This window comes from Vulpes lagopus, chromosome 1 (genome assembly GCF_018345385.1).
Source record: "Vulpes lagopus strain Blue_001 chromosome 1, ASM1834538v1, whole genome shotgun sequence".
Taxonomy (NCBI): Eukaryota; Metazoa; Chordata; class Mammalia; order Carnivora; family Canidae; genus Vulpes; species Vulpes lagopus.
In genome coordinates this window covers 151713886-151740636 of record NC_054824.1, presented here as the reverse complement: position 1 = coordinate 151740636, position 26751 = coordinate 151713886, and the positions used below count along the sequence as shown (strand labels likewise).

General features: G+C 36.0%; 1 protein-coding gene across 9 annotated transcripts in view; it reads left to right on the top strand.

Moving 5' to 3' along the window:
• Positions 1-26751, top strand: part of SDCCAG8 (SHH signaling and ciliogenesis regulator SDCCAG8) — a 241883-nt gene that overhangs the window by 79823 nt on the left and 135309 nt on the right. For 8 of the 9 annotated variants that reach the window (XM_041751175.1, XM_041751144.1, XM_041751169.1 and 5 more), the window contains one exon: positions 1449-1565. The exons of the other annotated variant lie outside the window; for it this stretch is intronic. In XM_041751175.1, the coding sequence (XP_041607109.1) occupies positions 1449-1565 (117 nt within the window). The remainder of the gene's footprint in view (positions 1-1448; positions 1566-26751) is intronic. 9 annotated transcript variants of the gene reach the window in all.

The window sequence follows — 26751 nt, the reverse complement described above, 5'->3', positions numbered from 1 at the left end:
TGTGTAATTATTATTTTTTGATGTTATTGATTTGGGTTTTTTCATTTCATTCATGTCTTTAAATCAAATAGATTGTGATAAGAATAAGGTAGCAAGCAAATTAGGGCCCCTCTAATTTTTTTCTGTCATCTAAATTTTAAACTTTATCTAGCTTTAAAATTAATAACTTTCTGTAAATTACTAGTTTTTTTCTTTACAATGAGAGGGATCAGCTCTGACACATTAAGGGCATTTGAATTTCAAATCAAATTTTTTGTAATTTTATTCTTTTTCCAGCATTTTGAGGGCCAATGGGGAGAAACTATCTCCTCTGTCTTGTCACTTTACCCTTTAGACACAGATTTGTTTATTTTTCAAAGGTTTTTTTTTTATTTGAACATGGGACATAGAGGTTTTATAAGATTCTAATATCTCAATAATGATAAAACTAATTTCTGAAGTTCCAATCATCAGTTTTGGAGAAATACCAAAATTGAAAATTTTCAAGCAACTATAACCATTGGATGATACATGATTTTTTATAACTTAAATTTGTAAGTCAGAGCCTGAATTGGAAGACTTGTGTATTAACCTTTCTGTAGGTTCTCAATTGTCTCAAAGACTCATAATTTGTTTTTTATTTTTTTTAGATTTATCTGCTAATTGCATTTTCCACATATATTTACCTGTCTGTAGAGACCCTGGGTTGAAAAAAAAAATCATATGAAGGATGATATATAACACTTTTAAGATGCTCTGTGTATTCATTATTTAATGATATATTAATTTCACCTAAATGTGTATTTCCTTTTATGTTGAATGCTACAGTTATAAATGCAGAGTGCATGGTTCCAGTCCATGACTTTTACTGGACAGGGTTTATTAACTTACATATATCACACTGTGCATAAGATTGACATTATCTACAAAGATCACAATAAATACTGTGTTCTACTATGCACCTAAATACCATATAGCCTCTTAGCAGAGAGAAAAATTCCTTTATTTTTGAAGGAAATAAAGCACCCAAAAGTTTAAATAAAGCCTAACTCATCAAATCTTTAAAGGAGAAGTTTATTATATAGAATGTATATTTAACCATAACAATTTGAATGAATATTCACATAGCTTAATATTTTAATTAATGATTTTATCTACGTAAGATGGAGATGGTAGTGCATTTTGGATGATAATATGCAATTGAAGCTGTTATATTACACAAAAAGTCTTGGGAACATTCATTAAGTTTCATTTATTTATAATAATTTGAAATTGTTAAACCTGGTAATACCTGATACTACCTTCACATCTTAACAGAATACATTGAATATTCTAACAGAAAATCCTCTTCTTAGGAAAGTTCCATTGTATTTTATTTATATGACCTCTAGGGGGCACCAAAAGATCTAATTGCAGGCATTGCCTGGTAGAATCCCGCAGCTATTGATCTAGTTTTTACAATCTAACAGGTGTGCGGGGAAATGCGCTATCAGTTGAATAAAACCAAAATGGAGAAAGATGAGGCAGAGAAGGAGCACAGAGAGTACAGAACAAAAACTAAAAGGGATCTTGAAATTAAAGATGAGGTAAGAGATGACAAGTATAACTGCAATAATTAAAGACATAATTAAAGACGTAAGTTATTTATTTCTATTATATTGCTTCTAACTAATGGAACAATCCAGTGTATACTATTAAAAGAATTTCATTTATAGTTGCCTAAAATTATCACCTTTCACATGAGATGGTGAGAATACAACTGCCTGCATATAAAATCCCAATCTGACAGGTCATAAATATACATTTGGATATGTGTATCTATTACTTACAAAAGTAAAAAAAAAAAATGTTCTAATGCACGGTTTGAACCTAAAATATACGTACATAAAGTTCTTGAAAGATGCCAACTTGAATCCAATTTTAAGTGAAAAAGTTTAAAATTTGTAAGATGAGATGAGTTGATATGTAAATATGTCAATCAAATTGATTGTTGGCAGAGTGAAACCAGTTTTAACTAAGATAACCATGAATACTTTTGCTCAAGAAGCCTTAAATACAGGGAAATTAAAAATGTTAGGAAAAAATGCTGCTTACTTCATTTCAGTTGAACAGATGTTTTATGTTATATCTGTGTTAAGATCGTGTAGATACTCCAATTTTAATTGACGACATGGATAAAGTTTTGAGAGGCAGTTCTAATGGACTTACTTTGGATTTTCTATTTTTGTGTTACAGTACAGAACATCAAAGGCTTTCATTCTCTATATTCAATGAAAGCAGATTGATAAATCTATTCAATTAAAATGAATTCTCAGTGTCAATATTTTTTAAAAATCACAATTTAAAAGTAGGTAAATGTAAAAGTAAATTTTTCAAGTATATTTCTAGTTCATAGCTTTTTATCATACTTTCCAGCATCTTTTCCCTTTCAACCCGCTCAACTCTTCATTCAGATGATGAAAAGACAATTGGGAAAAGTATTAAAAATTAAAGTGATAATGAAATTTAGTACTTGAAATAGTTTTTCAAGTCATAACTGAAATTCCTAGCACTAAATAAACATCTGAACAACCAAAATCAGATTCTGCTTTAGTACCACTATATTCAGAGTGTTAGGAGTTTTAATTTTCAGAATTTTCATTATTAACACATACAGATATTTAAACTCTTTTATTGCATCCAGTTGGGGGCGTGCCTGATAGTGGAATTGTAAATTCTCTCTATCGGCGACTAAAGGTTTAGCACTACCAAACCAAATAGAACTTTCCTTTCCTTTCCTGATATATTATGACTTAAAAAAAAGGATCTTGGTATGCTACCTAGCATTGTTATATACTTTTGTATTATTCTATAGTATCTGCCCAATATACCGACTTGGACTAACTGGAAAAAAAATCGGAAGAGTGAGTTATTTAAAATTAGAAGATAATGTTCTAGGAAAAAAACACTGTTGGAATAGTACGATTATCATATCACTTGTAAATAATGTGTAGAAATATTTGCAATATTTGTCTTTCAGAGATATAGCTCATTGCAATTAACCAGTAATGATCTGAAGTTACAGGATTTTAAAAGGAGCTGTTTTCATTTGTAAACATTTCCTGCTAAATAGTGAAACACTAGCAGTTTTCATAATGATTTCTAGTGTTGTTTTAGATAAAGATGTGCCTTCTTAGGAGGTCAGAGGGTTAGAAATAAACCCTCAGAATGATTACAAGATGTTTGTGATGTGATGTGCTTGTTATCATTTTCTCTTGGACAGAATGTGAGGAAATCTTATAGGTACTCTTTGTAACTATTTTGTATTGAACAGACAGTTTCAGAAAAGAAAGTGGTGGTGTCTCATTCCATGGATGATCTGGAGGAGCAAAGCAGCAATTGTTCTTTGGTCTTTCAGCCATGACCTGACCTTCTGTCTGTAAGACCAAAGAGCTACTTTGCTTGGCCACCATCTGCACTCAAGAGAGAAATTTACATTCAACTTTTAAAAGCTGGGTATGTTGAACATTTATCAGAAATACTTACAATAATATAAAGTGTATTTAACTTTTAAAGTGTTACACATCATACAATTCAGCATCACAAGAAGGCCATCACTCAGTTTACAAACAAAGTGTTCCTTGTGATCTAGTCATTTTATTCATATTTTTGTTAATCTGGCCTCTTGATATATTTTTAAAGTAGGTGGGAAACTGTGAGATTGGAATGTGGTAAGAACAAGGGCTTTTTTGATGTAGACAAAATAGGGCAAATGGTTGACCACCAAAATCATTTTCTTTGTGACCCGAGCCTTGACTCTGGCATAATTAGAAGGAAGGGTTAGGGGAATAACAATAGCGATCTCTTCCTCCCACTTTCTCTTTTTCTTCTTTATATTGTGTCAGGAACTCATGGGCGAATTATCCTTCCCATCAACTCCTTTGTATCTCTTCAGTGTAGAGCACTCCTGTCAGCCTGAGAGGATACTTCTCGCACCAGAAAAAAAAAAAAAAAAGACATTTGGTATGGAGGAAAATGAAAAATCTGTGCCCCAGTTTTTATTTGAAAATTTTTCTAGGCAACAGGTACACACGTACATGCACACACAGAATCCATTATGGGAATTGAAAAACATATGAAAAGGAGGTTATAATGAATTCCCGTATTTCCATCACCTCAGTTCATCATTTTGCCAATCCTATTCCATCTATCTCATGTTTTTTTCCTCTCCTTCTCATTTTGTCATTGTCTGTTTCTTCATCTTCTCTTCCACATTCTCTTCTGTCTCCTTCCTCTGTTGCTCCTTTTGCTGAAGTATTTGAGGAAGATCTCAGACATGATATTATTTCACCAATGAATCCCTCAATGTGTGTCTATGAGGGATTTTTTTCATAATCACTATGTCATCATCTCACTTGACAACACTAACAATAATTCTTTAATATCTTGTAATGCCCAGCCCATACTCAGACTTCTCTGACCATCTCCACAATCTCTGCTTTATAGCTGGTTTATTCAAACCAGACATCCAGGTGTGTTTTTATATGTCAGAATGTTATGGTTTTTATCTTCTTTAATCGGAAATAAAGGGATATCTTAGAAAAACTTCAACTTTCTTTATCTACCGTTGTCATATTAAATTTCCTACATATGTTTTGATTGTGCTCTGTATTTATAATGTGCCACATCATCATTCTAAAGAAACATGAATTTATCCTATAGCAAACTATATAAGGGAAGTGGCCACCATGCAGCAACCCCAATCATCATATCCTTTTACCTTCTGAAACCCAAAATTCATAATTAATTTCAGAGTCTTACATTTAAGATTGGAGAATGCTGCAGGAAGCCCTGTTATTCTGGCATTGCAAAGGTTCACTTACAAAGGTTATGGCCAATGCAGAAGTAGAATTTTCCTTGCCACCTTCTATTCTGGTAGATGAATCTCAGAAGGTGGTTCTTTAGAGCTCACAGGGTTGATCAGGGCATGGTGGAAAAGAAGAACGCAGGACTCTGTTCAAAATGCAGGAAAAAAGTGATGCTAGAGGTAGCATTATATTATATTTTATATTTATAATATAAAACATTGTCCTTTTATAGTCTTAATCTCTCTCTCTCTCTCTCTCTCTCTCACCTAGTTATGGTGTTTTTTATTTGCTATTTAACTTTGGACTACCTTCAGCACAGTCATACTCATGGGGGAGTGTAGACATATGGGTATCTGGATTAGGATGAGCAGAGACTCCACATTGGTCTACTGAGTGTGCAATAGTGCTGGCAGTTGGGCAGCGATGATCACCTCCATATCCTGGGATGGAAGGGTGATACACTCAACCTAATCTTCCCTAGGCTCAATCTGGGTTCCTGCCAGAGGCAGAGGGCAATAGTAGAACACAACCCCACCCACACCCACACCCACCCTTACACTGCTATGACCAGGTTCCACCTAAGGCAGGTGGCTGCGAAATCCCAAAGTATGGTCCAGAAGAGGAAACTGCAGGGGACATGTCTGAGTAACACCTCGAGGCTGCTGGGAGGCAGTGAAGAGACAGAACCACAGATAGGAGTGGGTGGCCACTGTCCCATCAGACTTCTCTGACGCAAATGCCAATACATAATCATTAAAAATTTCAAGATGTCGACCACAGAGCATTAAACAGCAAGGCTCAACACCCTTCTAAACAGCAACCTTCTAAGCCCTGTATTACTGCACTGACCACTGGCCCATAATGCTACCAAGTCTGTGAGGATAGGAAGGCAGACGTTTGGTGTACTACTACAAATAGAAACACCCCACTTGCACATACAGACATGCACGAGTGTTTAACATGCCCATGTCCTTGTACCCCTAAGACAGGGCTGCCCAACTACAACTCATGGGCCAATCTGACCTATTGCCTGTTTTTACAAATAAGGTTATGTTAGAACACAGCCACATATGTTTGTTTATATATTGTTGATGGCCATTTTCCTGCTATGCAGAGTGGAGTTGTGGCAGAGACTCTGTCCCTGTAGCCCACAAGGACTAAGATATTTACTATCTGAGCCTTTGTAGAAGTTTGTCACCTTCTACCCTAGGTATAGAAATAGAACTGCATGGCTTAAGTTTCTCCTGCCTTACTAAAAAGTGGAGCTTTGAGTTTAAAGACTAATCAACCTTAGATGATAACTTAATAGTTTAGAGTATTTTGCAGTATGGCACATGGCCTCATCCCTGGTCTCTTAGTCATCTCGTAGCATTGCCAAATGAGGGTATGATAGGTTTTAATGTTGTTATCTTAGCAGTGGTACATGCCTTAATAATGGCTCATATGAGAGGGGCCCCTGGGTGGCTCAATCAGTTAAGCGTCATGACCTGCCTTCGGCTCAGGTCATGATCTCAGGATCCTGGGATCGAGCCCCAAGTTTGGCTCCCTGCTCAGCGGAGACTCTACTCCTATCCCCTACCCATATTCTCTCTCTCTCTCTCGCAAATAAATAAATAGATCTTTTTAAAAATAATGACTTAGATGAGAGTGTAAACATAGATATAAAACTTGTTTTACAGTTAGAGTTTCTTTTACATTGGTAAAATTTTTTTCAAGAGACAAGAAGACTTTTTTTTTTTTTTGCATGAGTTATAACTTTGGAATTGTGGTTGCAATTAAACAGGAAACATTGAGGTTCAAAATTACTTGATCAAATATTTTAGGGTAGGGCATATAAAAAAAGAAGTAGATCAGAAAATTTTGGCTACAAGAATTAGGGCAAGAAAGAATTTGAGCTCCTATCTCCAGCAGTACGATTCAGCACTTTAGTACTGACATTACATGTGGATTGTATCAACACGGGAATTATCTCTAAAGTTCAGTTGAATTAATTAGATTGTTGGAATAAGTGCATCTATTTTGTATGGGTTTGTGTAAAGATGTGAGGAAACCCTGCAAGTCCTAAAAGGAGGTCTTACTTAAGCCCAGAGAAATTAAAACAATTAAGAAAAATAGAAGAATTGTGCCTTTTTACTTAGAGAAGCCTAAAACATTGCTTCATTGCCAACAAGGACTTGACAGATTCTTTCAAGGAAGAAGTTAAACACCTGTGCTTGATCCTCAGTATGGAAGGAATAAGAACAAAGCAATTTAATCACAGCAATTGGTAATCACAATAGCCTGACATAAGAACTTTCAGACAGTAGGAAGGTTGAAGTAGATCACAGTAACAGGTCACAGAACTTTGTTCCCTGAGATTGCCAGTTTCAAACAGAACTGGCAGTTTGCCAAAGGCCCAGCTCATGGACCTCTAAGGTCCAATGTCTCTTAGTGGATTGTAAAAGCATCCTCGGAATATTTCACTCTGCCTGCTAAAGTGGCTAGTAGTGGTAGCCGTCTTTTCTACTTGGAACTTAGCACCTACACATTAAAGTGAAATCCTCCTCAGCTCTGTTCTCCACTTTGTGTCTGTAACGCCATGTACGCTCGTCAGAAGGCTTGGGGGGGGATATATTGAGATAATGGATAGCTTCTGGAGAGCCAGACTTGAGAGACTTTCCAACTACCACCTGCAGTCTCACTTCTGCCTCTAAAAACTGACTGGGAGAGGGGCCACTTGGGCATGCCGCTAGCACATGTAATCACTCGGTCCTGGTGATGACAGAGTTGCTCTCCACTGTTCTTCACACCCGCTTCCACTACTGGAGGCTTAGCACCTCCCTCTCTCTGCTCCTGACTCTCCCTGCTCCTGACCCAGACCAGTGGAACTGTGGGGGTGGTAGCTGGAAGACCCAGGTCCTGCCCTGAGGGAGTTTATATTCTAGTTGAGGAGACAGGGTACACATTTGAACATGCCTACAAAATACTTGCAAAGCAGCATATCGACAAGTGCAAATTAATGTAGTGTGAACTTCATGCTGGCTCCAGCCCATGAGAGTCAGAATCTGGTTCCATGTGTATGATGCAATAAAGCTTTTTTTTTTAAAGCATCTTCCCTAAGTACGCCCTAAAGCATTGTTCAGATAAATCTCTGTTCTTATCACAGCCTAACCAAGAATTCTGAGAAAATTCTTCAGCCTGGCGTGTGTCTAATAAATCAGCCTCTTTTGTTCTTGCGCAGCACGATGCTAAATGGGATAAATGGGATTATGTAAATAAAAAATATCTTCCTTTAATAGAAGATTATTGAACTTCTAATTTTTCTCAAACACCAAAGTTTGTTTCTTCATTTTAAACCATAAATATATCAAGAAAGTCACAAAATTAGCAGTGAAAAGGTAACTTTCTTTTTTTTTCCCCCCACAAAGGAACAGTTCCAAATCAACCCAGTGAATAATACCTAATTGGAATAGTTGGGGGCATTTAGCATTTGGTAACTTTGTTAATGATTTGGGCAGAGGTTTTAGGTGGTAGTACATGTGTATGTCTTTCATGAAAACACAGTAGAAATTCATACACTCAAAAAAGAGTCATTTGATTCTCCAGGAAAGATGGTAATGCTATTCACTATAATAATGTATTTTTTAAAAATAAAATGTATAAGCAGAAACAATATATATGAAGATAGCAATTTAGGGCTATTTAGAGATGAGGGTACAAATTGGACATAAAACAAGCCCATTTTAGAAAGCATGGGGTAAACATTTAGAAATAAATGTTTGTCTTTGGATAGGAATATAAAAGTAAACTGAACTCAAGGAATTTTTGCTACATTTTCTATTTCACTGGATGATTTATAGTTTGGTTCTTAAAAAAAACTTTTTTGCATGCTTCTTTTGACTTTAATAGTTGAACTCACAGACCTACCTGCCCCTCTTGCGGAGCATCTTCTCAGGTACCAGCTCTGCAATTGTGGTAGCTGCCAGGTGGCCTGAAACTCCTTGTGTGTCCATATGGGCCAGGGAGCTAGAAAGCACTAGACAAAGGACAGCTATGTGTGCCTTTTTTTTTTAACAGTCCAGAAATATTAGTACTGATATTCAGTATAAATATTACTAATTACCACAGATGTATACATTTTAAACAATATTTATTATATAAACATAAGCACATTCACAGAAGCCAATAAATCCATCACCCAATAGAGCAAATTGTTTTCATTTTTCTGTTTTACCTTCTACTTTTTGTCCATATGCATATATGATATTTTCAAGTAATAAACAAAGCCTAGGTATAATTTTGGTTTTTGCATATTTCATGTAACAATACCTCCAGCATTTTTATGTGTTGCTGCTTGTTCTCTTCAGAGTGATCACTTTAATAGGGCCATTTACATGTACTTTCAAAGGAAAGAATAATAAGTCAGATTTGGAATAGAACAGACACTTACAAATTCAGAATTTTTTGCCCTCAACTTCACTTTAATTCAACAACCATATACTGCATGCGCCATACTGGCCTAGAATGAGCTTCTGTTTTTCTGTTCATAAAGAAGGGAAGGTGTAAGACAGGTATGCAAATATGTAAATGTTCAAGAGATCCCAGTAACTATAATTAGCAAACTATACAAGTGTATGGGGATTTAGAAGAGGGAGAGCTGGCATCCTTGAAGAATGGGTAGGCTGTTGCCCAGCGTGGATGAGAGGAAGGCATTTTGGTTGGGAGGTCCAATGTGTCAGCTTGAGCAAAGGAATGGGGATGGGGCAAAAGCGGGAGTGGGATTGGCATGTGGGAAAGGAAGATGCATTGAAGGAATGTATGTGTCTTTTGATTCCAAGGCACGCTAATATAACTGACCTCAATATCTCCAGTGCCACGTCTCCATTATAAAAGATTGCCCATAGAGAATGGGCTTCTTTCTATAAGGTTCAGAATCCCAGTGTAATTGCCTATTATATAACATACTGCACACTCTGCAGTCAAGCACAGAAATCATACTGTGTTTGGGGAATGTTTGCATAGGTTTTTCATTTCCTTTGTAATATTTTCTATATAATGGAATAATTTCAAGATGTTCAAATTTCAGATAATATACAATAAAATGTCATTTTGTAAATAATGTTGGAATCAAGTAGGATTAGTTTTTAGAAATAAAGAATTCACAATTACCTTAATGATTTGTAGAAGATTTCTACATGACTAACGATGGAAGGTAAAATACAGAGTACAGAGTTTTATTTGACTTCTTGATTTGGCTTTTTGGCTAATTTCCTGAGCAAACCTCTCAGAGCTTCACCTTTTTTCCCAGGGGAGTGAAAAGCTTGGAGAAATGATAGCTAAGGTTTTTCTCTAGCTCAAAATTCCTTTGTTTCCAAAAACATAGGCAATACTTCTCTACCCCTCTTAATTATTAAGTATTAATAAAATCAATATAAATTACATGGAGTCTCAAGTGTCATTTCAGATTTTCCAGTTATTCACCTGATTTTATAAAGATGAAATTTTACTGTCATCAATTTTAGATCATATTCTTTTCATTATGATTCATAATAGAACAATAAAATGTCTAGTCTTTTAAGCAGTTGAATTTAATTACAAGATAGACCTTAATTTGCAATAAGGATTAAAGCCCTCTTCTGAATTAAGAATGAAGTTCTGTTGGAAACATTTCAGGCAAAAGCAAACTGTCCAAGGAAGTATTTTAGAGGAGTAGCCAGCCTTCCCAAAACCCGTGGAATTAAATATCCTCAGCCAGAGTTTCCTTGTGAACCCATGATCCACAGGATGACAGGAGTGTTCTCCTGTTAGAGAATGATACTAATAGTTAATGCTTTCCCTTAATGCTTCCACTTGGTGCTTGCCTAAATGCTTCCGTGGAATGAAATCCTGTGGTTAGAATATGATTATGTTAAGTCTCTGCATTTTGATTTTTTTAAATCATCAGAATGAAAATAATTTTTTTAACCTCTCAGAGATCTCACATATTCCTGGAATATTTCCCTGACCCTCATTGGAGTGCGGTGTGAAAGACTACCTGAGACAAAGATTCTAGATAGAGCTGACTATTAATAAATTGCATAGTGTCTAGGTTTTCCTATTATTCTCGTTAACAGGCTGTCAAAGTAATTTAACCCTTTTGCTGTTAACATCTGTTTTTAAGTGGATCAGCTGCAGTAACATTTAGTTTTTAGGGAAAAGACAAGAAAGCACCAGTGTCCTTACATCTGGCTTGCCTTCTGTCCTCTCCATGAGGAATGGAAAATTGTTCTTTGTATCAAATCTCTCTACTTAACAGCTGAAGTTCTGATATTCATTCTGTGTCTGATCTGTCTCTCTCCATGGTAATAAATCATGCAACTGATAGCATTAGCCTGGCTTAGGAAATCATAAGTCAAACTCGTTGTTGAAAGTTCCCATTAAAGTGTAAGGAAGTGCTCTGGTCTTCTTAGAATAGTAGCCAAGGGAAAAAGGGAGGTAAAACTTCTATGGGTATCTTAAGGAGATAGGCTAGAAAGAATTGTTCCACTTAAAAGACTATCCCATAATTGCACGTACTGCATTTTCTTTTGGACCCTTTTTAATTTGCTCAGGATTTCATGCACAGAAATCTGAATTCACTCAGGGCCACCTAGGTGGCTCAGTTGGTTGAGCATCTGACACTTGGCTTTGACTCATGGGTCATGGAATCGAGCTCCATGTTGGGCTCTGCACTCAGCTTGGGATTCTCTTCCTCTCTCTCTCTCTCTCTGCCTCTCTTCTCCACTTGCTGTCTCTCTCTCTCTCTCTCAATTTTTAAAAAATAAAAAAAAAAGAAAGACATCTGAATTTACTCATACTAAGAGATAATTGTCCTGTCCTAATTTGAGTCTCTGCACTTAAGTTTAATATTGAATCATAGGGCTGGGTCATTGTTTCTTTCCTGCTTACTGGAGGTCTACTATATGTAAGGTGTATAGTGATTAAAGTGATTGAAGGAATAGAAAGGTTTCTGTAACAAGAACCAGATATGTTTTAATCTGAAGGAGGAGTTAGAACAATGGATCTGATATCTATTTGTGTCTATATTTGAAAATCTGCATGTGGATATTTATCTTTGTGTGTATCTTACTAATATGTCATACAAGACGTTATGACTAGCTAACGATTTTTCTTGATCAGAGCCTGAAGTCTTAAGTCTCTAAATGCTGAATTTAGGGTACCTTAGATTTACCTCATCAGCCAGAAGAGACGAGAGGATCCTAGAGTTACTGTCTCAGATATAAAAATAAGAGGAGTAAAGAAGAGTGGAGGGTAAGGGGGTAAGGAAGTGGAGGAGAAAATGAGAAAGATTTTTTTATTTTTATTTTTTTAAAGATTTTTATTCATAGAGACACAGGGAGAGAGAGAGAGAGAGAGAGAGAGAGAGAGAGAGAGAGGCAGAGACACAGGGAGAGGGAGAAGCAGGCCCCCTACAGGAAGCCTGACATAGGACTCGATCCCGGGTCCCCAGGATCACACCCCAGGCCGCAGGTGGCGCCACCGGGGCTGCCCTGAGAAAGATTTTAGAATGCATTCTAGAGACATTTACACAGAGAATAACCAGGCTTTTACCTCTACATATTCTGCTTCCCATTAGACTCTAGCTCAGAGAAGGCAAACATGACCACAGATCCATCATTATCTTCTATCCAGTATTTTGAGGAGGGATCTATAATAATAACTATAAGATTTTTTTAAACTATAATAGCTATTATAACCTCCTTCTCTCCACATCCTCACCCTAAACCATTACTGGTTGTTGAGAGTAACTTGATATAGCTTGGCATTTTTCAGAAGATGCTTTCTAATCACATAGCAATATAATTCATGGAGGTGATTTTTTTCTTTAGTCTCTCTCCTTTCATTGGTCACATGAAAAATCAAAGGGAGGGCCTTGGGTTGTCAGAAGCAGTGGTATGATGGGTACTGAGAACCAGAAAGCTTTTAATGACTTGTTCTGTCCCCTTCATATTGTAGATAATTAGACAGCAGGTGAGCAGAGAATGATCACTTCATTTTTAGGCACTAATTTGCTTAATTAATAGTTGTTGGTAAACTATTATATGGTACTCACAAATAAGTATTGGGGTTACAATGAGATATGTTTAAAATAAAATATGTGTATTGCTTACACAACTCATATAGTCTGGTGAGGAGGTAAAATGTGGTAAGATGGGGGCTCAGTGCAAGGGGTGGCTTCCTGTGGTGGGAGAGAGTTAAAAAAGATCCTACTCAACAGCCAGTTTTCCACAAGGATAATAAGAAAATTCATTGGAGGAAAGGATGGTGTTTCAACAAATGGTGCTGGGCAAACTGGATATCTATTTGTGAAAGAATGAACCTGCTACCTTGTACCATTTACAAAAATTAACTCAAAGTGAAGACCTAAACATAAGCACTAAACTTCTAAAGCTCTTGGAAGACAACATAGGCATAAAATCACTGTGACCTTGGTCTAGGCAGTGGTTTCTTAGATATGACACCAAAAGCACAAGGAGCAGGAAAAAAATAGATAAGTTGGGCATCATCAAAATTGGAAACTTTTGTGCTTTAAAGGACACCATCAAGAAAGTGGAAAGACAGCCCCCACAGTGAGAGAACTTGTTTACAAATCATGTTGCTGTTAAGAGATTTATGACTAGGACTTTCAAAGTATGCTTACAATTTGGGGATCCCTGGGTGGCTCAGTGGTTTGGCGCCTGCCTTTGGCCCAGGGCACGATCCTGGAGTCCCGGGATTGAGTCCCACGTCGGACTCCCGGCATGGGGCCTGCTTCTCCCTCCTCCTGTGTCTCTGCCTCTTTCTCTCTCTCTCTGTGTCTATCATAAATTAAAAAAAATAAATAAATCTTAAAAAAAAGTATGCTTACAATTTAACAAAAAAGACAACCCAATTAAAAACAGGCAAAGATTCTTATCTTTTTTTAAAAAAAAGATTTTATTTATTTATTTGAGTTGTGGGGGGAGAGAAGGGCAGAGGGAGAGGGAGAAACAGACTCCCCACTGAGCAGGGAGCCTGACATGGGGCTTAATTCCAGGACCCCAAGATCAGGACCTGAGCCGAAGGCAGATGCTTAACTGACTGAGCCACCAAGGCACTCCCAGGCATAGAATCTTAATAGATATTTCTCCAAAGAAGATATACAGCTGGCAGAAAAAGCATGTGAAAAGTTGCTCATCATCGTTAGCTATCAGAGAAATGCAAATCCAAATCAAAATGAGATACTATTTCACACCTACTAGAATGGCTATAATCAAAAAGACAGATAGTAACCAGTGTTGGCAAGGATGTGGAGAAATTGGAGCCTCATGCATTGCTAGTAGGATTGTAAAGTAGTGCAGCTGCTTTGGAAAAAAGTCTGGCAGTTTCTCCAAAGGTTCAACATAACCCAGCAATTCCACTACAATGTATATACCCAAGAGAAATGAAACATGTCCCCACAAAACTATGTTCATCAATGTTCATAGCAGCATTAGTCATAATAGCTCCCAACTGGCAACAACTTAAATGGTCATCAACTAATAAATGGCTAAATAAAATGTTATTATCTCTCTATCTCTGTCTATATGTTGATAGTAAAATCAAAAGACATACTGGTACTTTCTATAAGATGGTAGAAGCCTGAAAAGAGTATGCTGAGTGAAAGAAGCCTGGCATGAAAGACAACATATTGTATGATTTCACTTGTGGGAAGTGTCCAGAATAGGCAAACCTATAGGACAGAAGGATTAGTGGTCACTTAGGGCTGAGGAGGTTGGGGATACATGAGGAGGACTGCTAGTGAGCATAGGGTTTCTTTGGAGGTCATAAAGTGTTCTAAAATTGACCAATATCATGGTTGTACAACTCTGAATAGACTAAAACACATTCAGTTGTATACTTTAATGAGAGAATTGTACGTGAACTGTATCAATGACACTGTTGCTTAAAAAATGATCCTACCATACAAGTCATACTTCATCCTAGTCTGGAGCAAAGAGACAGAAAGGGGAGGCCATTCAGGCAAAAGGGACAGAATATGCAGAGGCACTCTTCGGTGTATACCTGCAGGATGAAAGAGGGCTCAAGAGATGAGGATGGAAGACTGAACCCCAGAAAACTGAAATCACTTGCCAGCAATAGTGATAAAGCATTTGCAGTCAGAGTCTGTATTCTTATCCATCCTGTGTCCCCAGGACCCAGCACAGAGAAGGCTTACAATAAGTTTTATCTGTCAGTTGAATGAATGAGTAAATGAATGCATAGGTGAGCTGAAGGATGAACTTCAGTAATAAATGATAATGCCTCGACTAGAGGACACATCCTCTAACTCCTAGTTCATCTTTATTTTGCTATGGCAGGCAAAAAGTTGTAGGCAGAATCAAGATGAAACTAACTTCTTTTGGGGCACCTGGGGGGCTCAGTCAGTTAAGTGTCTGACTCGATTTCAGCTTACGTCATGATGTCAGGATCATGAAATCGAACCCCATGTCAGGGCTCTGCACTAGGTATGGAATCTGCTTAAGATTCTCACTCTGCCTCTGCCCCTCTCTTTCTCTAAGAGAATCCAAAAAACAACCCCAAAAGCCCTTCTTTTATAATAATGTTCTTTTTTTCTTTTATAGCAGTTAATTAGTATAAAATGTTTGACTTTTTTTTTTTATTTTGCCACTCTAATAAGTGTGAAATGGTATCTCATTGTGGTTCTCATTTGCATTTCCCTGATCATTAATGATATTAGACCTCTTTTTGGGTACCTCCTTGCCATCCATATACTCCCACCAGTTATATCCACTCCTATACTGTAGTCCAAGACACTCTCTCTTCGTCAGTGTGATTGCAAGAATGTCCTAACTGATTTCCCTTCCCTCTGTTTCTCCCCATATTAGTCCCTTTGCAGCCAGAGGGACCCTGTTAAAACTTATGCCAGATCTTGTCACTCTTCTGATTACAACCCTCTAGTGGTTCCCTATCTCAGTTCTGGTAAAAGGCAAAGTCCTTACAGAGATGTACAAGGTGAAAGTGCTACACAATTTGATCCTGTTCCTCTCTGTCTTCATCTCCTACTTTTCTCCCCCATCTCTCTGCTCTGGCTACACTGGCTTCCATGGTGTAGACACATCAGATAAACTCCCACTTCAAGGTCTTGGTACTTGATGTTCCCTTTGTCTGAACACTGTTCCCCACAATAACTGTGTGGATCACCAGCCTTTAAGTCGTTGTTCTAATATCTCTAGTGCTTCAGTGTCTTGCATGCAGTTAGGATCCCATAACTGGATGGATGGGTAGGTAGAGTGGTAGCCAAGAGGTTAGGCCCTGAAGTAGATGTCTGAAGTCAAATTCTTACTTCACTACCTACTACTTGGTGAATTTGGGCAAATCACTTAAGATGTCCAAGCCTCAGTTTTCTTATCTATAAATGAGGATAGATAAAATTAACAGTTTTTTTTTAAGATTTTATTTATTTACTCCTGAGAGACACACAGAGAGAGAGAGAGAGAGAGAGAGAGAGGCAGAGGCAGAGATACAGGCAGAGGGAGAAGCAGGCTCCCTCTGGGGAACTCGATGTGGGACTCAGTCCCGGAACTCTGAGATCGTGCCCTGAGCCAAAGGCAGGTACTCAACCACTGAACCACCCAGGCATCTTAAAATTAACAGTTTTAAAAAACTTTTTTTTAGTAAAGACTTATTTTTTATTTTGAAGTAAGAGCATGTATGAGTAGGAGGAGGGGCAGAGAGAGGGAGAGGGAGGGAAATTTCAAGCAGACTCCCCACTGAGTGTGGACCCTGATGTCAGGTTGATTACATGGCCCTGAAATCATGACCTTAGCTGAAATCAACTGACTGAGCCACTCAGGTGCCCCTAAAATCACTACATTACAAGGTTTTGTAAAATTTGAGATAATCTATGTTAACCTCATGACACAGTACACGACAAATAACTGGTCTATTAATGTTAATAACTTATTTTTTCTAATGTCTTGATGACTGCTATTCTCCACCCTTATCTCTTTCTCCTGATCGTGTTTTATTTTATCTAGTTGCTTTCCAGAACCACAATAAATGAATATGATTTTTTTGGTATGACCTGACCAGTCATCTGAGCTTACATTAATCTAACAGCAGAGCCAGTTATCATTTTGCGTTATGTGTTTATCAAACATTTCTCACTGTGAATTCTTATTGAGCTTCAGTTCAGTTAAAACTCCAAATGGCATGTGTCTGCTGCCTGACATCGGACAGTAAATATAAGTATCTGCATTTGTCTCCCTGATAGTTGATAATTTTTTTTGGACCTATTGTGTCAGCTGGTCTGAACCACTTTGGATTCTGTTTTTGACATCTCTACATAATTAATTAGACTCTCACATCTATGTCACAGGCAGATTTGATCAGCACATCATTGGTATCCTTAGTAAAGTCAGTGGTTTAAACAGTTTAGCACACATGACAGTGCAGAATCCGGTGACCTCCCTATAGCTGGATATTTTCATTCTGTCTTCCATATGTTTTCTTAAACTGCTGGTTTATTTTCTTGTTTGAGAACCAGACCATATTCCTTCCTCAGAATAATTTTAGTCAAATCAAAGCATATTGACTTTTTTACCTACTATGTACTAACAGTGCATGCAGGCACCAATAAGCCAAGTGACAGATTAGATTGATGGCAAATACTGAAGAAATTAGGCAGAGATCGCTAAGAACTCAAAGTGCCTTTGTACATAGGGATCAGATGTATAGTTGGCAGGATTTAAACCTGTGTTGGTAAACTCCCCATGGAAAAGGGATGGGCCTGCCTGACATTCCAATTTCTTCATCTAAATAATCTGGATAAATAGACTACATTGGAAATTTGAGGAATTTGACTCTGTAAAATCAGTTTTTCAGATTTCTTTTAAGTCCATTGACCTACTCTCCTTTGAAAAGCATGTTCATGTACATTTATCAAATCATTATGCTGTATACCTAAAAGTACAGTTGACCCTAGAACAACATGGGTTTGAACTACTAGGGCCCATTTATGCATCGATTTTTTTTCAATAAGTAGTGTCCTATACGTGTATTTTATCTTCCTTATGACTTTCTTAATAACCTTTTTTCTTTAGCTTACTGTGTTGTAAGAATGGTATATAATACATAGAATATACAAAATATGTGTTAATCAACTATATTATTGATAAGACTTCTGGTCAGCATTAGGCTTTTATTTTTTTATTTTATTTTTTATTGTTTTTGTTTTCTTTTGTTTTTGTTTTTGTTTTTTTTTTTTTTTAGCATTAGGCTTTTAATAGTGAAGTTTTGGGGGAATCAAAAATTATATGTGGATTTTCAGCTTTGTCAGGAGCCCGCACTCCTAACACTCATGTTGTTCAAGGTCAGCAGTAAAACCCTGTTATATATCAATTTTATCTTGATAAAAAAAAAACATTCCATCCTAATCATTACCCAATATTTCTCTGTTCTTTGCCTCCTTCATTTTTCTTTTTGAAAGTGAATGAAGGCAAGAGTTATGTTATTTTTCTAATTGTCACAGCATATAAGTTTAGTACTTTATATGCAAGTGTCTTCTAAACTATGAAAAGCTGTATATATATATATATATATGTATATATATATATATATATATACAGCCGTCATGATTGAATACATGGTCAATAAATTGAATAGATAAATTTACTTCTTTGTATGTGGATGCTGCTAATGTAAAAAAGTCATACTCAAAATATTTATTAACTAAAACATCTACTTTACATTAGAAGCTTCTTGCCAAATTAGTCAGAAAATATAGGTTATTTTTGAGTTAAAGCAAAGTACAATAAATTCTTAAGTTCCCCAAATAGATTTTACAGAAATATTTCTATAACTCACAGCTAAAGTGAATTTTCTAAAAACTCCCCATAAGGTGAGATCACGTACACCATGTCTCAGTACAGAAGGATTTTTTTTTCAATCAGTTATGTCTCTAAAAATAAACCCAGTTTTGTTGTTAAAATTTGCTGTTTCCTCTTCACATAAGACCGTCTCATTAATTTCAGTGAAAACCGTCCAACAAGATAAGGTTACATTGTCCAATTTTCCAGTGGAAGAGAATCCATTTTGTGTCACGAGCAGAGTAGCAGCTAAGAGGTGAGTTGAAGACAGACATGCGGTTTCAGTGGTCAGAGTATTTTGAATCCAAGCATAAGTGTTCAGAGAAGAGGTTTGGATGCTCTAGGTGTAGTAAAACTCTACCTCTCTTACTCTCTTTAGAGTTTTATAGCCAGAGCATTGCTGTGGATGTTCTCTGTCATTGGGTACACCAAGGAGTAACAGAAAGTGGGGAGGTGGTAAAAGGGGGTGACCTCTTGGAGGTCCAGTATACTTATATGGGGCAGAAGGGGGGCTAAATTCCATTGTCTGTACCGTTAAGTGGTCTAGACACCTTAGGGGAGGGTTTCCTTTTTCTCAGTCTTTTCAAACTGATTTTGTGAACAATTAAAATATGATTTCTTATAAAATCATTCTGTTTCAAGTGAAAGGCTGAGAGATTTTAAATAGGTCTAAATGTTTGAGTTTTTCTTGGTTTGAGAGAAAAGAAATATGTTATTTGGCTCCAGCACCTATACTAAACAGTAAAATTGATAAAAAATAAAATCCTATAAAATACATTTTTTAAATTAAGAAATGATATATACGGTCTTATAAACCTAGTTTTAAGAAGGGGATCTGAGTCTTAAATTTGTTCTGGTTGTCAGAGATTGACAGAATTTAACTAATAAGAGAATACACAGAGCACAGAGAAAAACTTCTTGTTGAATAACAGTTGTCAGAAAAGAAACAGATGATGTGTCTTCTTTATTGCATTAAAAAAAATTAATTATTGCCAATAGAAGCTTGTTGATGCTCGTTAACTGAGTTAGCATTGTGGTTTGGCATGATTCCACATTTGAATGGAAATGGAGTTCGGTGAAGAGTCCAAAACCTGGGTTCTAGTCCAGCTGAGAGAACTTCAATCGATTGTTTGATTTGATCCCACTGGACCCCAATTTTCGCATTTGTAAAGGGACAAGATAGACAAAGATGATAATTGAATATCTTCTATCTCTCACTGTACCTTTTTTTTTTTAAGGCCTGTATTTTTATTTAAAGTCTTGATGTAAACAGGGAAGTTAACACCCAAATGCTTTAGGATCCTCCCAAATGTTTTAGGGCCCTTTTGGTAGGAGCACATTTTAGATAAAATATAATCAATTAGCACAATGCTTAAGGAAGAGAAATTTTTGACAAATTAAAGAATGCACATCAAGGTCTTGAAAGTTAGGTGCAAAATAATCCTAAAGCTTTCTTGTGTTTTCCTTTTAGGAATCAGAATATTTAACTGATACTTTTCTGACAACTCCTAAAAAAGTAACATTGAATATAATAGTTTTAATTTGTTCTAGTTGAAAAATAATAAAAAATGCATGCATTATCTAAGAGATAAAATAGTTTTGCCACAACTGCCTGCTTTTTTTTTACTAAGAATAAATGGGCAGTTTATTTTCACACAATTTTTAATAGCTGAACCATAACTGAGAAACCATGCTTACTGTTGGAATAGCAGCAGACTTACTAACTCATTTTCTTTGGAAATTGTCATTTAGTAATTGTCTGTACTTTTATGTCTACTCAAAAAAATTTTTGGTTTTGAAAGATATACTTGAATATTGGTATTCCTGTAATTACAGTATTTGAAAAGCATTACATTTGAAGCAGAAATAGAAAATATAGAAAACCATTGGAATTCTGTATTGCTTTGTCAATAGAAGCCAATAGAATAGAAATCTTTATGCTGTAATTCATGTAAGGTAGTTGTCAATTTTGAAAAAAAATTCAGAAATTAACTATTTAATTTAGGATGAGAAATTATATCCTTGATGTTTTTTAAGTATTTTTAATCTTATCATGAGAACCTGAAGGTATTATAAATATATTTAATAATAAAAAGATGTTTTCTAAACTATAAAAACTTCACACATTTAAATTTACATATAATTTTTCCTGTAGCAAAATCAGATAAAACTTTTAGAATAGAAGTAGTTTCAGTTCTTTCAATTTATTTATCTTTATAGATGGTGAAATATCTTTATCTTACTTGACAATGCCTTTCATTCTCGTTTTTTAAAATTGTTTTAGCATGGTTTTATATTTAATCGTGTTTTTTATTTGTGTTTGGTTCCGTTTCTACCAGTGGGGAATACTGCAGTAGCAACAACACTGTAATTAGTAGTGGGCAATATGACCAAAGTTATTTTAATCTTTTATTTCAGTATATTTTCAATTATTTTATCATAAAATATTAATAGCTTTAGTATTCAAAGATACACAGAATAAGATAGCCCAAAATATAGAAATGTAATGTGAAAATTGTGGTTAGACTTCATTTAACATGAATCCTGGAGCCTTAATATTAATACTTACAAGATATTTTCTGCTATAAATTTTTACAAGAACTGAATAAGAATGTTGCAATAATTTCTGTTATTTACTGTAGCCCAGATGCTTGTAAATTTGAGGAGGTAATGATATGAAAAATTAGAAGTATCATTTTGTTTTTCTTTTTTTACCAGAATGATAGGAAATTAGTTTACATTTTAATAGTTATAAAGGACAAGAAAGAGTGAGATGAGTGGACAGATTGGAGATGTATACATGTATGTAATTATCTGGTCATCTGGATTATATACATATAAAAAATATATATATACTATACAATGTCCAGCACATAGTAGGCACTCAAAAATACTTCTGTTGAATTGAGGACTTGGGAAGAAATTATTTACAAGAATTAACAGTTTGTTTTCCTAAACTGGAATTATTTTATTTTTGCTGTGGGTGATTTTCTCAATTGGTGATAAAATAATTTTCAAATGGTGACAAAAGTCAACAATTGTAATGAACATTAGAGAGTAGCCATTTATAGATACTTTTCTTGAGTAATTCTTTTATCTCTCAGCATTTGTACTAGTTGAGTAGTGCCTCTTTCGTAAGAGAAAAAAACATATGAAATAATTTTTTGCCCTTAGAAGAGACCTACCTTTTAATATAAGGATGTCCCATCAGAAAAAGGATCTTCCTGTTTTTATTATAGCTTATTATGAGAGAAACAATTCCAGGTTTATTTTTCTTTTGGGTGTACTTACTGTAGCAAGTAAAATACTTTTAAAGTTCCTTAAAGAATTGACTTACAGTTAGTCTAACATTTTTAATATGAATCACATAGGAAGTCACTATAAAAGAGAATCGCATTATTTATTAGGAACTACGGGTCCAAGAGTCCTTTGTGTTGGTGACTCACATCCCAGAAACTGGAGTTGTCTTCACTTGCCACCCTCCTGCCTCTTGGTCTACATGACCCCATTTCAGGGAAGAATGGAAGGAGGCACAGTTTCTTCTTGGCCATTTTTTTTTTACTAATATCCCTTGTTATTTTATTAAATTAGCATTTGAAGTTAATTTGAATATATTACATATACTTAAAACATACATACACATATAATAGATTATAATGTATAACATATACATATTTAAATGTGTGTGTATTTAAATATATGTAAATTATTAAATAATACATTCATGTAATACATATAAGTTCCCATTTTATTAAGATACAATTAACATTTAATACTATGTTAGGGGATCCCTGGGTGGCGCAGCGGTTTGGCGCCTGCCTTTGGCCCAGAGCGCGATCCTGGAGACCCAGGATCGAATCCCACATCAGGCTCCCGGTGCATGGAGCCTGCTTCTCCCTCTGCCTATGTCTCTGCCTCTCTCTCTCTCTCTCTGTGACTATCATAATTAAATTAAAAAAATAATAATACTATGTTAGTTTTTGGGGTGCCTGGGTGGATCAGTTGGTTAAGTGTCTGTCTTCAGCTCAGGTCATGATCCCAGGGTCCTGGGATCGAGTCCCACGTCAGGCTCCCTGCTCAGTGAGGTGTTGGCTTGTCTCTCTCTCTTGGTCTGCACCTCCCTCCTACTCTTGCATGCTTGCTCTCCTCTCTCTCAAATAAATACATTTAATTAAATATTAGTTTTATGTGTACAATATGATGATTTGATATATGTATATATTGTGAAATGATGACCACAATAAATTTAGTTAACATCCATCACTTCACATAGCTACACATTTTTTTCCTGTAAGGAGCACTCCTGAGATATATTCTCTTAGTAACCTTCAAATATACAGTACAGTAATGTTAACTTTAGTCATCATAGTGTACTGCATCCCCAGATATCTTATAACTGAAAGTTTGTACCTTTTGACCCCTTTCAACAGTTTGGCCCACCCCTCAGTTCTATGAGTTCAGTTTGGATTTTTTTTTTTTTTTTTTTTTAGGTTCCACATATAAAGTGACATGGTATTTGTCTCTTTGTCTGACTTGTTTTACTTAGCATAATGCCCTCAAAGTCTATCCACTTTGTCACGGATTTCCATCTTTTTTTATGACTAAATATCTAAAATCACCTTTTCTTGATCTATTCATTCATCCATGGACTCATAATTTGTGCCCCTATCTTAACTACTCTGAATAAAGCTGAATTGAACATGGGGAATGCAGATATCTTTTTGAGATGGTGATTTTGATTTTGTTTCCTTCAGATAAATTCCCAGAAGTGGAATGGCTGGATCATCTGTTAGTTCTACTTATAATTTTTTGAGGACTTTCCATTACTGTTTTTCCATTACTGTTTGCACCAATTTACTTTCCCATAAGTTAATTTTATATATTCACATTTTAAATGTAAAATGGATCCTCCTTTTATTAAATTGGAATGTTAAGCACCTTGCCAACATAAATTTCCTTCTAGAAAATAGGAAGCCAAACTGTTACCTCTTTAAAGCCTTCCTTTAAAAAAAAAAAAACAAAACTATAACATGGGGGGAAGATACGCCTGGGTGGCTCAGTTGGTTAAGTGTCTGCCTTCGGCTCACATCATAATCCTGGGGTCCTGGAACCAGTGCCACATCAGGCTTCCTACTCAGCAAGGAGTCTCCTTCTCCCTCTCCCTCTGCCCCTCCTCCTGCTCATGCTTTCTCTTTCTCTCAAACAAATAAATGAAGTCTTAAAAAAAATAGAGTTATAACATGGGATGGTTACAAGATACTAAAGGATTTTCTTATTATGTACACAGGAACATAGACCTGCACCGGTCTTTTTAGTTATATTCTCTCCACAAACAATATTACAAGACCTGTCACATTTCAATGTCCCAATATAGCATGTTATGGTATGTGCAGTAGAATAGATGCCATGGCATGACCAGCTGTGTAAAGCAGGGGATTGCCAAAGATCTGAAGTGTTTTAAGTTTATTAAAATTACTCCACTAACATAGCTCTCGTGATACAGCTATGAACAAAACAGAAATATTCTCTTGGATGATAATTCAATTAGGTTGATTTGTAAGAGATCAAACATTCCTAGGAGGTTTTTACTTCTAGAGATATTTAAACCTAGTAGTTCCCCAGTCATTTAGTCAACTCACAGTTGAGGGGACAAGGGAGCCACAGGGGGCAGTGTTAGGAAGCCATTTTCAAATGTTTGAAGTTAGAGCAGACCCTTGATTATTTGTAGGGACAAATCCCAAAGTCTTCACCAATAATAGCAAAAGCAATTAATTCCTCCAATTAAATACAGTAAAATATAAATGACCCCTTCAACTTCTAGAATGTTTATAAATATAGGAATAAAATTATTTGTGAAGCTATTGAAATAATTCTATTACTAAAATGAAATTCACTCTATTTCATTAGAGTGAAGTGACATATCAGGAGAAGGTTATGTCTAAATTCAGTTTGAAAGGGAAATATTCTATATGGTCATAATTACTTTTGAAAATCTCATATATTGTTCATAATGAGCATAGTCTACAGGGATTTGTATGCATTAATTTTATATGCGTTTATAGTATTATAGTCCTCCCACATTGGAGACATTCATACCCTTTCTCAGAAATTCTAATTCATGTTATTTTATTTCCATTGTTGGGACAGATTGCCATTTATTCAGACAGGGATCAGATAAAAACAAATCGGCTTATGTTTGGGGGCCCATTTGTATGAAAAATACATCTGTCTCTTAGATGAAATTGCATTTAATGTGGTGGGATGCTTGTAATGTAAGAGGTATACATGGCTATGATTGACCAAAGGCTCAGTATATTCATGTCTCAATCTTCATATTCATTCCAAGATGTTCACTCACTGAGTTAAATGGTAGACAGAGTTATGTACATTTCTTCCATGTCTCTCTTGGTGTTTTGCATTGTGGCTCTACTATGTATTCCTGTTGCTGTTAACATTAACTGTAAACCATCTGATTCTGTGATCATGATGAATGAAGACAGGATAAAAAGTACCACACAGCAGGGTGATGTGAGATCTTACACACGGGGAGCCCTTGGCATCAAATTACAGAGTAGAAGAACAGGGACCTTCAAGGTAGAAAATGAAGGATTCAGTTTCCCACAGGAAGCAGGTGTGTCTCTCAAGGTGGTAGATTCTTAACATCGTGATTGATAGCTGTCTTTTTTAGTGCAGCTCTCAATACTTTCCTGGTGTTGAACAAAAGTTATTCTCAGATAATTTTCAAACTTCACATCATTGGTACATCTATCAGTAACTGGTATGGTCAACAATTAGCAGATTTATGTATTTGACTATTTCATTAATTTAAGAATCTAACATTGATTTTAGCATTGTGTTCCTTAACTCTTTTTACTCACAGTGTGGGGTCTTCATTATCCCTTGTAATTTGTGATTTGCAGCTAACTCACCCCGCCATTCTTAGCCATGTTCTTGTACCTTAACAACTCTTTTGCAATGGATCATTAGAAAAGATTGTTACCTCTTTTTTTTTATGGCTTTCCAACATTGCCTCTTATTTCAAATTTTACCTCACCCAGGGCCATCTTAATGCTGCTTTATATTTCCAGCAATATTATACTTCTAACATAAGTAGACGTAAAAGGTCAGGATCTCTCTCTCTCCATGGTGTTTACAATGTGAATGTGTGAGCATATGAGTATTTGAACAATGTTGATATTTTACCCTTTTATTTATTTATTTTTTAAATATCTTACTTAGCTATTTAGTTTGAGAGAGAGAGAGAGCAGGGGCAGAGGCAGAGGCAGAGGGAAAGAGAGAGTCTCAAGCAGGCTCCACATGAGCGTGGAGCCCAACACAGGGTTTGATCTCACAACCCTAAGATCATGATTAGAGCTGACATCATGAGTTGGATGCTTAGCTAACTGAGCTACACAAGCACACCAATAATTTACCTTTTTATAATTTTTTTTAAGATTTTATTTATTTATTCACAAGAGACACACAGAGAGAGGCAGAGACATAGGCAGAGGGAGAAGCAGGCTCCATGCAGGGAGCCCGATGTGGGATTCGATCCTAGATCCCAGGATCATGCCCTGAGCGAAAGGCAGATGCTCAACCTCTGAGCCACTCAGGCATCCCTAATTTACCTTTTTAGAACACAGAAAGAGCATGAGAGAATTCAGGGCAAAATAAGGCACCTCCATATTTTCAAGAAAAATATTAGACTCTATGAATGACTTAATATTTTTTTATCTGTGATAGGTAGAAATTTTCACTCATGAGAATACAAAGCAAGCCATTTCTCTGCTTCTCACAAGAATAAAGCATTTATTAAAGCAGTCCAAAAGAGTAGAGCTATCACCTGGGCTCTTTTTGGTAAACTGACTCCAGAGCTAAAGGGATTCTTCTTTTTGCCTTTGAATCTCCTGGCATCACAGAACAGTGGTATAAGCTTGGCTTCACCAAAATGTCTGCTGTATTGTCACAGTGTAACAGAACCCGTTTTATTTTAGATGTCTTAAATTTTTCTTTTCTTTGGTTACGTACTTCTAGAAAGACACTTCTTTTCTGCCATGGTCCCTTCTCATCTGTTTTAA